Source organism: Mus caroli, chromosome 5, assembly GCF_900094665.2.
Source record: "Mus caroli chromosome 5, CAROLI_EIJ_v1.1, whole genome shotgun sequence".
Taxonomy (NCBI): domain Eukaryota; kingdom Metazoa; phylum Chordata; class Mammalia; order Rodentia; family Muridae; genus Mus; species Mus caroli.
In genome coordinates, this window is record NC_034574.1 from 96,420,357 (window position 1) to 96,433,025 (window position 12,669).

General features: G+C 43.4%; 1 protein-coding gene across 1 annotated transcript in view; it reads left to right on the forward strand.

Annotated features, from left to right (window-relative positions):
• The window catches only part of Ptpn13 (protein tyrosine phosphatase non-receptor type 13), a 176,285-nt gene that overhangs the window by 161,250 nt on the left and 2,366 nt on the right, over positions 1 to 12,669 (forward strand). The window contains exons 41-46 of the mRNA XM_021162112.2: positions 1,285 to 1,322; positions 5,065 to 5,168; positions 6,402 to 6,550; positions 8,238 to 8,328; positions 9,373 to 9,710; positions 11,865 to 12,080. Of these exons, the coding sequence (XP_021017771.1) occupies positions 1,285 to 1,322; positions 5,065 to 5,168; positions 6,402 to 6,550; positions 8,238 to 8,328; positions 9,373 to 9,710; positions 11,865 to 12,080 (936 nt within the window). The remainder of the gene's footprint in view (positions 1 to 1,284; positions 1,323 to 5,064; positions 5,169 to 6,401; positions 6,551 to 8,237; positions 8,329 to 9,372; positions 9,711 to 11,864; positions 12,081 to 12,669) is intronic.

The following is a 12,669-nucleotide window of genomic DNA, read 5'->3' on the forward strand; positions in this document are numbered from 1 at the left end:
AGTGCTGGGATTAAAGGCGTGCGCCACCACGCCCAGCTCTGATCATTTCTTAATGCATAAGAATTATATGAACATTGACTATCTCAAAATACACCATTTTCTTGAGGGTTTAAGATGTTCCTTTATACGATCTTAGTAATAGTAGTTATACCACAGCTCTTTGAGGGGTGCATGACTCATGCCAGTCTTAACAATGTAATTGTATGTTCACTACAATATTTTGAAACTGACGTTTAATAGGGATATTCTAAATGTCCCTTTTAGCTACAAGTAAATTAAAGCTTTGCTTGCCATCTTAAAAATTGCCCTCTAAAATGTATTTTCTCTTAAAAGCATATAATGTAGATTCTTCATTATAATGACCCATGATAACAGTCATTTATGTCAGAAAACTTAATTATATTGGTTTTTAGGATATATTTTCATTATAAAAATCACTTTAAATGTAACTATCAATATAAAATTCCTTTTTAATAATTCTGTCCACGCTTGTCTTCTCCTGTTCTTGGCCTTCCCTCTATATTAGCTCCTGCCTGGCATCTGTGCCTCTTCTTTAAGCCCCCAGTTGTATTGATCAGGAGGCCCACACCTCTACTCTTACCACACCTGAGATCTATCTACCTTACCACACCTCTGATCTCTCTTACCTGTTATTAACACATTTTTAAAAAGGTCGAGACCTGTATTACATAAATTGAAACTATACAAAGGATGTGAAAAAGTATAAAGAAAAAGTAGCTGACTATGGTTGGCCTCGTGCTCTACAGAGGTGTGGTTTTGCCAGCTGCAGACAGCTTCTGCGATTGTGTGATATTTGGAATTCTGGGAACTTTTCAGAGGTTATATAAATGCAAGGGCTCCAGTACAAGAGGTGGGGTTGCTGTTTGAGGTTTGTTAGTAGTTGGGGCTCAAAGAATTAACAAGAGGAAAGAAGTTAGGGTCAGGGACCTCTCTCCCCTCCTATCCATCTTTCTCTCTCTCTAGTGATCAGGGCCAAAACGGGGGGTGAGCTGGGGAAGGGTGGGGAAAATAAGAGCTCACAAGGCGGCAGAAATCATACATTTAACTAAAGGTAAGCAGAGAAAGTAATTACTATTAACCGACAAAATTCCCAGGCCACTGCAGATGTCTCAGGCACTCTGTGTAGTATGGTAATTGAATGGCATGAGTAATATGAGAATAATAACAGTAACAACATAAAAGTAACTCGCAGAAAAACTTAAGCTTTATGAGATTGGCTTTGGTATAGTGAACTAATCTGATTTTTATTTCTCTTCATCATAGTCAGTGAGCGGCGGAGAAGGAAAAATAGACCTTGCAAGGTAAAGCACGTGCAAGACGCTCTGTCCTTTTATCTTGCGCAATGATTATTTTTGTTTCCAATAAAACGTTAATTAAATTATGGAGTGATGGTTAAATATAGATAAGTCCTGTTGTTGTTATTTGAGACAAGACATAGTTCTGATTGGCCTAGAACTTACTGTGTAGACCAGGTTGGCCTCAAACTAGCAAAGATCTACCTCTGTCTCCCGGAATGCTGGGATTCAAGGTGTGTGCCACCACACCCAACCTGAATATTATTTTCTAAGATGTGTTCCAGGCATATTCTCTTGACATCTTTATACTATACCTGTTGCTCAAAAAGACAAAACAAAAATCAACAAGAAAGAAACAAATGGGTCTAAAAGAAAGTGTACCAGAAATGGTGATTTTTCTGCTAAGATTATGGGTGGATTTTTGGGTTGGTTTGGTTTAACTTTTGCCTGTTTTTCTGTACTTTCAAATTTTTATGTTTTAATTTCTAAGAAAATGAAGCCAGGGTCAGCAAGATGGCTCAGTGAATAAAGGGGCTTGCCCCAAAGCCTGATGACCCAAGTTCAGTCCCTAGGACCCACATGTTTGTGAACTGTGGCATGTGTGCAAATACACATTAAATAGTTAAATGTAATAAAACTATTTCAAATAATATGAAACCAAGGATGTTAGGAAGTTATTTTTTATTTTTTATCATGCTTTTAAGAAAAGGTCTCACTGTGTAAGCCCCAGCTAACCTGGAACTTGTTATGTAGACCAGGCTTGACTTAAACTCATGGAGATCTGCCATTCTCTGCCTCCCTTGTATTAGATTAAAGGCATTCACCACCACACTTGATCTAAATTCCTTTAAACACCACAAAACAATTCTCTCTTTGAAAATAGTTTCCAGAGGCTGGAGAGATGGCTCTGATATTAAGGGCACTGGCTGCTCTTCCAGAAGATCCTGGTTCAGTTTCCAGCAACCACACAGCAGCTCACACATGTCTGTAACTCCAGTTCTAGGAGGATCTGACACGCTCATCACAGACATACACACAAGCAAAAGACCAAGCACATAAAAAATTATTATTATTATTATTATTAAAAAAGAAGAAGAAGAAAGAAAAGAGTTTGTGGCACCTGGCGAGCCAGTGGTAGCACACACCTTTTTCCCTGCACTCCAGAGGCTGGTGGATCTCTGTGAGTTCAAGGCCAACCTGATCTACAGAACAAGTTCCAGCATATAGTTTCTAGCTTAAATAAGATTTTTTTAATATGTCAAAAAACATTTTACATGTATATATATATACACATATTTATAGTTTAGTAAATAATTCAACATAAATTTTATATCTGATGAGGTTATTTGTATTTTTCTAAAAAGACAGTATTAGAATTTTCACTAAACTAGAAAAGAAAAAAACATATTGTTAATAAAGTCATGAGGAGTTAGAGAGATGGCTCAGCAGTTAAGAACACTGGGGGGCTTTTCCAGAGAACCTGGGCTTGGTTCTCAGCAAACCCGTCCAGCATCTCATAGCTGCCATAACTTAGGGGAGTAACCTCCTCTTCTGCCTCCATAGACACACATAATCTTTTTGTCAAATGAAGTAATGAAAACAACTTTATACCTACTCATCAGCAGACATCCGAAAAATAGAGTATACCTTGTTGGACAGACTAGGAAGAAAAGGATAATAAACAAGTGCAGTCTCCCAGGAAGACAGTGAAAATCACCGGGGTTCTTTTTTGTACATTACTGATTCTTGAATATGCTTAACTTTGTTTTAATGTCATTAAAACCATGAAAAAACGTGGTACCCTTCAACCTACCAATATGATTTTAAAGAATTTATTCCAGGGCCTATAAGAGAATATTCTTATAGAATCATGGTGGCAAAATAATTGCAACATGTTTGCAGCAGAAGACAGCATAAAAGAAATGATAAAGTCAGAGGCCCAGGTATACTGTGAAATACCACAGAAAACATGTCTCTGTAAACACAGGGTATGTCCTGGAAGGCAAAATCAATTCTCATAGACAGTAAAGAGGTGGCTCAGCAGTTAAGACTGTACACTGCTCTTCCAGAAGACCCAAGTTCAGTTCCAAGCACCAATGTGGTGTAGATTATAACTGCCTATAATTCTCCCTCCAGGGTGGACACACAGGTGCATACACACACACACACACACACAACCTTGCAGAAGCAGAACTCAGCAAGTGTGAAATACAGTCCACAGTGAGTTGAAGCAGGAAAATATTCCCACAGTAAAACCAACACAGGGGTCTGGATGGCTCAGCTCAAAGCCTGAATCGGTTCCTAGCCTAGTCGGTTCCTTGGGGATAAGGCAGTCACAACCACATGCATCTACACTTCCAAATTACCTGCTGGTGTCTTCTGACCTCCATAAGCAGCAGGCTGGTGCCCATCCAGACACACAGACTACACTCAGACACATAAATAGAAAAACAACCGATGCCCTGCTTTTGACATTTGGAGAGCATCCGTGTGTGCTTTAATGGTGTGCACTGGTGACCTCAGACAGACAACTCTGCCTGTTCCCGACTGTCAGAAAGTGAGAATCAAGATTAACCTAGTCCTGTTTACCTCACCTACGCCTGAACACTAATGTGCTGCCTCGGCTTCCCTTCTAACCACTTACCTCACCAAGGATGATCTGTGAATTAGCTTTCCACAGCTACAACCAAGTATCTGGAATAAATTACGCTCACGGAGGAAGGTTCCGGGGGCCATGATGTCATAGGTTTCTGTTGATCTTGCTTGACCCCATTGCTCCTCTGTGACCTGAGTTTGAGCCTTAGAACCCACATTAAAATAAAGCTGAGAGTGATGCTCAGTGCTTGCAACCAAGCACCGAGGAGGTAGAACCAGGCAGACCCTGAGGTTAGTAACTGGCCAGCCTTGAATGTTTGGCAGGTTCCAAGATTTTGAGATACCCCATCTAGGAAAAGAAAAAAAAGGCAGATGACACATGAGAAGTAGTTCCCGTTGTAGGTCCTTGCTCGTGCACACACAAGTTCATGCATCCGCATCCCCTCACACGTGTGCACATAGACCCCGACTCTGCACATGCAAGTGCTTGCAGCCCTCATACACCTACGCACACGAGTGAAAGAATAAGGGTTAGATGCTGAGAAGCTTATGGCATCCATGTTGACACAAAACCATCCCCAAGAGACTCCTTCAGTCTAAGACTCAGAGACCTGGAGTCTGTCTCCAACTAAAACTGCTACTGTGCGCTTCACGTTAACATCTACCATGATTTTAAGAGTTATGGATTGGATCCACACAAGTTCTTGCTATTTTCCCAGGCTGGTGTCCAACTCCAAGTTTCAGCTGATCCTCCTGCCTCAGCCACCAGAGGAGCTAATAGCATAGACATGTGCTACCATACCAGTCTGAACTTGATTTTTTTTTTCAAAATAAGAGAGTTTAATTTTTCCATGTATCTATGTACTGTGTGTGTGTGTGTGTGTGAGACAGAGAGAGACAGAGAAATGCATGTTGACACACGTGTTGCATTGCAAGTATATTGGTCAGAGAGCAACTAAGACAGTTCTTTACCTTCGCCGTGAGTCCCAGGGATGAAACTGGGACATCAGACCTGACGGGACTCAGACTGAGTCACCTCACCAGCTCAGACAGTGTAACAGTATCATAGTTATAGAGAAAACAAATAACTTGAATCGTGATATTTAAAATTATGCTGGAGACAAAAATATTTCAAGTCTGTTTGTTGGCATAGCTTAACTGCGGCATCACAAGAAGAGAAGCCCGTCGAAGAGGACGCCACACAGGAAAGCAGAAACTCGACAACGGAGACAACAGACAGTGAAGATTCCAGCAAAGGCAAGGATTTTAGGACCAGCTTCTTGCATTTAAAACAGCAAGTAGGGAGGTGAAAGCTCTAAGTGATAATTTCACAATTCATGGATGGTATTGCCGTATGTATATGCTCTTTGGTGTTACGCATACACGGCATATGCACATATACGATGTCTAAGTCACGTAGACATCGGCTTTGGTGGCCATAACTAAATTATTTGCATAGCTAGAGCCTAAAGCTCTCGGTGGCTTAGGGGAAAGCACAAAGTATTGTGACTTAAAAATGGAAACTGCAAGTCTTTGTTCTGCTGTGGACTGGTGAGAGATAAGGAGCTCTGCTCGCCGGGCACAGAGCTGCTGAGACATCTGAAATGCGAGGGAGAAGTTGCCCTTGACTGCTGGCCTGGCTTTTTCCGGCTCGCTCTGTCCTTCTGCAGGCTCCTGCGGACGCCTGCAGCACACTCTTCCACTTAGCTTTCCTGCTCCAATTGCAGTCCTGTTCTTCAGAAAGAGTTAACCTATTTCAGATGAGCAGACTGGATCCCCACTGACCATGCCCCACCAGGCGCTGAACTCCTTGAGGCATCTTGTCCAGCCCTGGATCCCTCATGGCGCTCAGCCTTACTGCCCCCTGCAGGAAGTTAGCTGCAGCACCACCATGCCCTAACTGCTTGAGGATTCTCCGGCATTGTCTAGGAAAGCAATTGCCTTGTGTTGTAAATGATCCGTACAGCGGGTACTCACTCAGACCCCAGGCTCTTCTAGGGTACCTGTGTAATACAGCTCCTAAATAGTCCAAGGAAAGTACTCTGTGCAGGAAGAACACTGCCCGATCCAGGAATCAGCATTGAGGGCTTAAGAGGAGGCACGGAAAAGGGAAGGCTTTTGTCTAATGACAATCTCCTCACATGTGGGATTTCTGACCTCATGTCTCTGTCTTCCCCAGTGCTTAGAATCCAAGTAACAGGGGAACTGGGTAGGTTTTCCTCACATAAACAGTGTCAGTAAAGTCAAACAAAAATGAGCATATGTTCCTTTCAAGAGCTAAACAACTGGGAGTCGCCCGCCTTCCAGACCTGTGAGCAGTGGGGAGGTAGCTGCTTCAAGGCTGGGTGAGGTAGCGGTGTAGTAGCAAAACCTGTGTGGCCTGCAGTCATCAGCCAGGCTGCTGCCCCCTTTCCTGAGACAGTGGGAAGTGAGAAGAGGCTCAAGGGAGCTCTGGAGAGAACTGAAGAGCCATCTGGTCCTTTCTGATAGATCCCCCCTTTCTGACGAATGAGGAGCTGGCAGCCCTGCCGGTGGTCAGAGTCCCTCCCTCTGGCAAGTACACGGGCACACAGCTGCAGGCCACCATCCGCACGCTGCAAGGCTTGCTCGACCAAGGGATCCCTTCTAAGGAGCTGGAGGTAAGTGCTCCCTGTGTTTATTTGAATGGAAAATGTGTTCACGGTTAGGAAATGTGCTTCAAGGTGGAACACATTCCATCTCTTTGAAAATACCAATTCCTTTCTGTCTTAGTGTTCTATCGCTGTGAAGAAACAGCACGGCAGCAGCGGCAACTCTTAAAAGAGACAACATTTAACTGGGACTGGCTCACAGTTCAGAGGTTCAGTCCATTATCATCATGGAGGGAAGCATGGCTGTGTGCAGGCAGACATGGTACTGGAGATGTAGCAGGGAATTCTACATCTGGATTGGGAGGCAACAGGAAGCACTGAAACACTGGGTGTGGTTTGAATATTTGAGACCTCAAAGCCCNCCCCCCCCCCAGTGACACATTTATTCCAACAAGACCACACCTACTCCAACAGGGCCATATTTCCTGATAGTGCCACTTCCTATGGGCCTATGGGGGCCATTTTCATTCAGACCACCAGACTTTGCAACACTACTCTGTAGGGCTAACTTCCAACTCTAAAAAGCATCATTTTGTCATAACTAATGATAAATTAATTTTCTCAGTGAGGATCTTAATGATTCTAGTTTAACAAGATTATCTTAACTGCTCAGAACTTGACAGATTTTTCTAATGATATTCTGTATTCCTCATATGTAAAAATAAAAATGTTTTAATTAAAGTCTGGTCCTAATGGCACATGTCTATGTTCCCACCCCTTGGGAGTAAATGCAGGAGGGTCAAAAGTTCAGTCTTCCTGGCGTCTGCAGTGAGGTGTGTTGGTACAAGCAGCTGCTGTAGGTAGACACAGCCCTCTGGGGTATGCATGCCAGGTTGCTGCCCTTGCTCCTGTGTTGCAGGAAAAACGCAGCCCCACTGGGCTCAGGGGTCACCTTGTCCCCTTCTCTCAAACCCCCAGCTTCACTGCTCACTCGCCACTGAAAGGAGGTGCTCCTCTGAGAGCTGCTGCGATGTGCTTACACTCTGAAGGTGCCATGGAACCAGTCAGTACCGGAGGTGTATGCCTCCTCTCCTTGAGTCTGGCTTTGTAGAAGTGGTTGTGTCTTCTTTAAGGTTTGGGGCTAAGCATCGTTATCCCCATCCCAGCACCTCTGAACCACAGCTGTTACCCTCCCCCAGCATCTAAATCTCCAAAAGGCATGTCCCCATGTTTGTTTATTTCCACATTGTCTCTTGGGAGCTGAAAGTTCCCCGAGATAGACTGTGCCTTCACTTACACCACGTTCTCTGCACTCATTGCACCAACACTTACCACAGTGCCTTGCACATATATAGAAGCAGTCATGAAAAGGAGAAGGAATTGACTATCTGCACGGTGGACTGTCCACAACAGCAATACTACACACCGTGGTCTGTGACTCTATCCATGATATTGTCAAGAAAGTACTCCAGATGTTGCCTTAAGCCAGACTTGCCTTTGTAGGGTTTTTGTTTGTTTGTTTTAGGATTATAGACAGTTTTAAACTGAATTTAGAACATAGGTTAAGAAATGCTATTAGTCAGCTGATCATGACCTGTCCAGTCAAAGGTTCTTGCAGTAAATTCATTCAGCAGCAGCTTACAAATCTGTGTCCGTTAGCACTCACATCCCAATCGGTGCAGTAGAAGCATTGCTCTTAACTAAATTATTGCTTTAGTTGACAAATTTAACCTTATGTCCATTTTGTTACTTGTAGAACCTTCAAGAATTAAAACCTTTGGATCAGTGTCTGATTGGACAGACAAAGGAAAACCGCAGGAAGAACAGATACAAAAATATCCTTCCCTGTGAGTTCCAGTGTGGGTCTGTGTGTGAGAGTTCCAATGTGGGTCTAACTGTGTGTGTCTGTGAGTTCTAGTGTGGCTCTAATCGAGTGTGTACGTGCAGTGAGTTCCAGACCAGCCTAGACCACATAGAGAAGCCACGTCTCTAGAAAGGAAAGGAATCTAAGAAAGGTTTTAAATGGAGTAGATCAGGATTCAGCATGAAGGAGATGGGAGTTGTTATATGAGGCCAAAACCATGCAGATTTTATCTTAAAACCAGAACTGGGAAAACTATAAATACAAAGTAATTTATTGTTAGGAAGCAAACTGAACTAAGATGAAAGCCAAGCAATAAATCTTGAAACCCAATTTTAAAGGTTCATCCTTGGTTGCCACCACAACTAACTTATTAAATTTATAAATATTTAAACTAAATATGAGGCCAGGTAAAGAAAGGTACTTGCCACCAAGGGGAGACAGACAGTCCTGTTAAGGTGTCTTCTGTCCTCCACATGTGTGGGTGGCAGCCACACACACACACAAGCCACTCAAATAATAATACAAAATGACAAAATAAAAGATTCTCCTCACGTATCCACAAGATCTAGAGATGCCAGTCATGTCCCTAGCAGCCACTTTGACAGCGTCACTTCAGAGTGAGCTTTTGTTCTATGAAAGAGTTTGTCCCATCATTCAGAACCCTTGTCACTGGTATCTAAATACTGACAGAGAAGTAACAATGTTTATGTTTGTTTCTCTCCTTACTGTGCCGGTCTACTGTTTGTTAAGTTACTTTGTTCCATGTTACCACACTAATAATACATACTCTATGTCAGTAAACCCCAAGTTTTATAGAAAGCCATCATACTGACATTTAGATAGAGTGTAACAAACACCATAAATATCATCTGGACTGCTGCTGGTTGAAATGCACTTCATCAACGCCCATGATGGCGAGCCCAAGGAGGGCCCTAGGAACCACTGTAGTCATTGACTCCAGCTTCTTGTGAAACTTGTGGTGACAATACATGGTGGTGACATGCCCTTTCGCTGTGGACATTCACAGATGACACCACAAGAGTGCCTCTTGGAGATGAAGGTGGATACATCAATGCCAGTTTCATCAGGATCCCGGTAGGGACCCAGGAATTCGTGTACATTGCCTGCCAGGGGCCGTTGCCCACCACCGTGGGGGATTTTTGGCAGATGGTTTGGGAGCAGAACTCCACAGTGATAGCAATGATGACGCAGGAGGTGGAAGGAGAAAAGATCAAATGTCAGCGGTACTGGCCAAGCATCCTGGGCACAACCACCATGGCCAACGAGAGGCTGCGCCTGGCCCTCCTGAGGATGCAGCAGCTGAAGGGCTTCATCGTGCGGGTGATGGCCCTGGAGGATATTCAGGTCAGTCACTTGTCAGAAAGCAGACCTGCATGCTCTCCGGGAGGCCACAACAAAAGCAGGGTACCCACTGTCTTTTATTTTTGAGACCAGGTCTCATATAGCCCAGACTAGCCTCAAAGTCATTATACAGCAACCACAACCCGGAAATCCTGATCCCCCTGCTTCTGTCTCCTGGGTACTGGGATTACAGGAATGTGTGTGATCCTGTAAAACCACACGCAGCTTCCAGGAGAGTTTTAAGGGTGGCCTTCATACAGTTTCCTCTAGTATATGCTGTATTAGAACAAACATGGGGTTCTAACATGATCATCAGTCTGTGCTTAGGAATAAACAGCACAAAACAGTTTATAAGCTGTAGTGTACATAGAAACATTACTGTTGTTGTTTTTATTATTGTTGTTGTTGTTTTTTTTTGGGGGGGGGGGGAGGTAAGGTTTCCCTGTGTAGCCCTGGCTGTCCTGGAACGCGATCTGTAGACCAGGCTAGGCTGGCCTTGAACTCGAGATTGGCCTACTTCTGCTTGCCAAGTGCTGGGATTAAAGGCATGTGCCAGCACACCTGATGAAACTTGCTTTAACACCTACAAGGTCCAATTTTAAGTAGACTAATTGAAGCTGTTTTAAGAAATCTGTGGCTATCAGAACACATCTGGTGAAGGCAGCCTACATGTTTAGCAGGTGTGCACAGCTCTGCCATATCAGCTGTCATTGACACACTTGCCAGACACACTGGATAAAACTAGTGCATGCTAGCTCTGTCTGAAGGCCAGAGCCAGCCGTCTGTCTCTTCAGTGTGGCGTTCCCTCACCTGGTGCACCCTTCCTGGAAATATGAGCTATGCAAAGCCATGTTTGCTCCTGAATCTTTATAACTTTCTTCAACATTTCTTTTGTTTTTCCTTCTCTGTGTGTATATGTGTTTGTGTGTGTGCATAGATGTGTAGGTATGTCTGTGCGCATGTGTACACTAGAGGCTGATGTAGGAATCTTCCTTCCTCTGTGGCTCTCTGCCTCCCTTGAGAAAGACTCCGTCACTGAACACAGAGCTCCCAGATTGAACTGCTCCGGCTGCCTTCCTGCCCCAGGAATCCTCCTGCCTCCATCTCCCCAGCACGGGATTAAAGGGCAGTCCCCATGCCCAACTTTTTCTGTGGATGCTGGGGATGCAAGCTCAGACTCCATGCTTATGTGACAAGCACTTTACCCCTGAGCTTTCTTCAGCTTTTCTAGAAGGAAAACAAAACAAAACAAAAACAAAACAGTACGCTGATTCACTTCCATTGGCGGCATATAAACGTGTTATGAGACTTTCCTTATTATTTACAAAGTGTCGGAGCTTTTATTCCTTTATGAAACCTAAACATTTTAGTTAATGCATTTTAATTAATGCTCCTAGGTCCCACCAGGTGATGTTTTGGCTCACACGAGCTTACCCATTGCTCAGATGAGCTTAGCACTTCCGTGTTCCTCAAGTGACCTGATCATGAATCACAGTAGAGTAGTCGAACTCAAACCCTGGCATGGACCCCAGGTCCAGCATTTTAACAACAGGCAGACAGCCATTCAGTACCCCCATGGAGCTTGCTGCCTGCGTGGGCGGGCTGTGTTAGTTGTGCTGCTGGGAAAACAAAACCGAAAGGAAGGGTTGCTGGACTCTGAGATGCAGGCTGTGTGTTCAGCAACACAGGACGGCCTGAGAGGCTGCATTTGAGGAAAACGAAGCAGATAATAAAACCACAGAGGATGCTGGGGGAGGAGGAGTTCTAATGGGAAAGAAAGAATAAAGGTTCTGAGACTGACATTGCCAAACATATCATTTAAATGAGCCCACGGAAGCCTGGGTACCAACCCTAGCCACTAGGACTGGGCGGTGGTGATGCAGTCCATGTATTTTTCAATCTGTTGTTGTCGGTTTTAGCCACAGTCTTGCTCTCTACCCTAAGCTGGCCTTGAATACTCCGTCCTCCTCTCTCAGTCTAAATTCTGGAAATTAGGCATATGCCACCATCTTCGTGTGTTTATACCTTTTTATCTCTTCCATTTTTTCTTTTGATCTGATTCAATATACCACTCAAATTCGAAAGATGGAAATGATACTGTAAGGACCTGACTTAGGGACAGGTGACATTGTAACTCACTACATTTTACACTTTCAGACAGGGGAGGTGCGACATATTTCTCATCTGAATTTCACTGCCTGGCCAGACCACGATACACCATCCCAGCCAGACGACCTGCTCACATTCATCTCCTACATGAGACACATCCGTAGGTCGGGCCCAGTCATCACACACTGCAGCGCTGGCATTGGACGCTCAGGAACCCTCATTTGCATAGACGTGGTCCTAGGGCTAATCAGCCAGGATCTGGAAGTAAGTACAAGATACGGCCGAGTGCTGGGCGATGTGACTATCTGTCTAAATGTGTTGTTCTCACCTCGTACAGACATTAAGCCTCTCTGTGAGATTGTCAGTACTGTTGCCATGACTACAGGAAATACTGAGGTCCAAAAGACAGTCCATGTTTTAAAAGAAAAATATTGAGCTTTGTCCTTGTTACCTATAGATAAGAAATGGGTAATTTTGTTTGAAAATTAATACTAATCTATTACTCTAAGTAGTTACTCTTAATTTTTAAATATTACTAAAGCAAGTAACAGTGTGATCTTACTTTGACTGTAATCCAAATTTTTATGAAACCTCCTTAATTGCCAAAATATCTTGTATTTAAATATATATAGTTTTTGTATATAATTGTATATAATCAATATATAGTATGTATATATATGTATGTGTGTAGTTAGATAGATAGAGATATAGAGATTAAAACCACTGTCTCTTTTTTTTTTTTTAGATTTTATTTATTTATTTATTATATGTAAATACACTGTAGCTGTCCTCGGATACTCCAGAAGAGGGCATCGGATTTCGTTACAGATGGTTGTGAGCCACCATGTGGTTG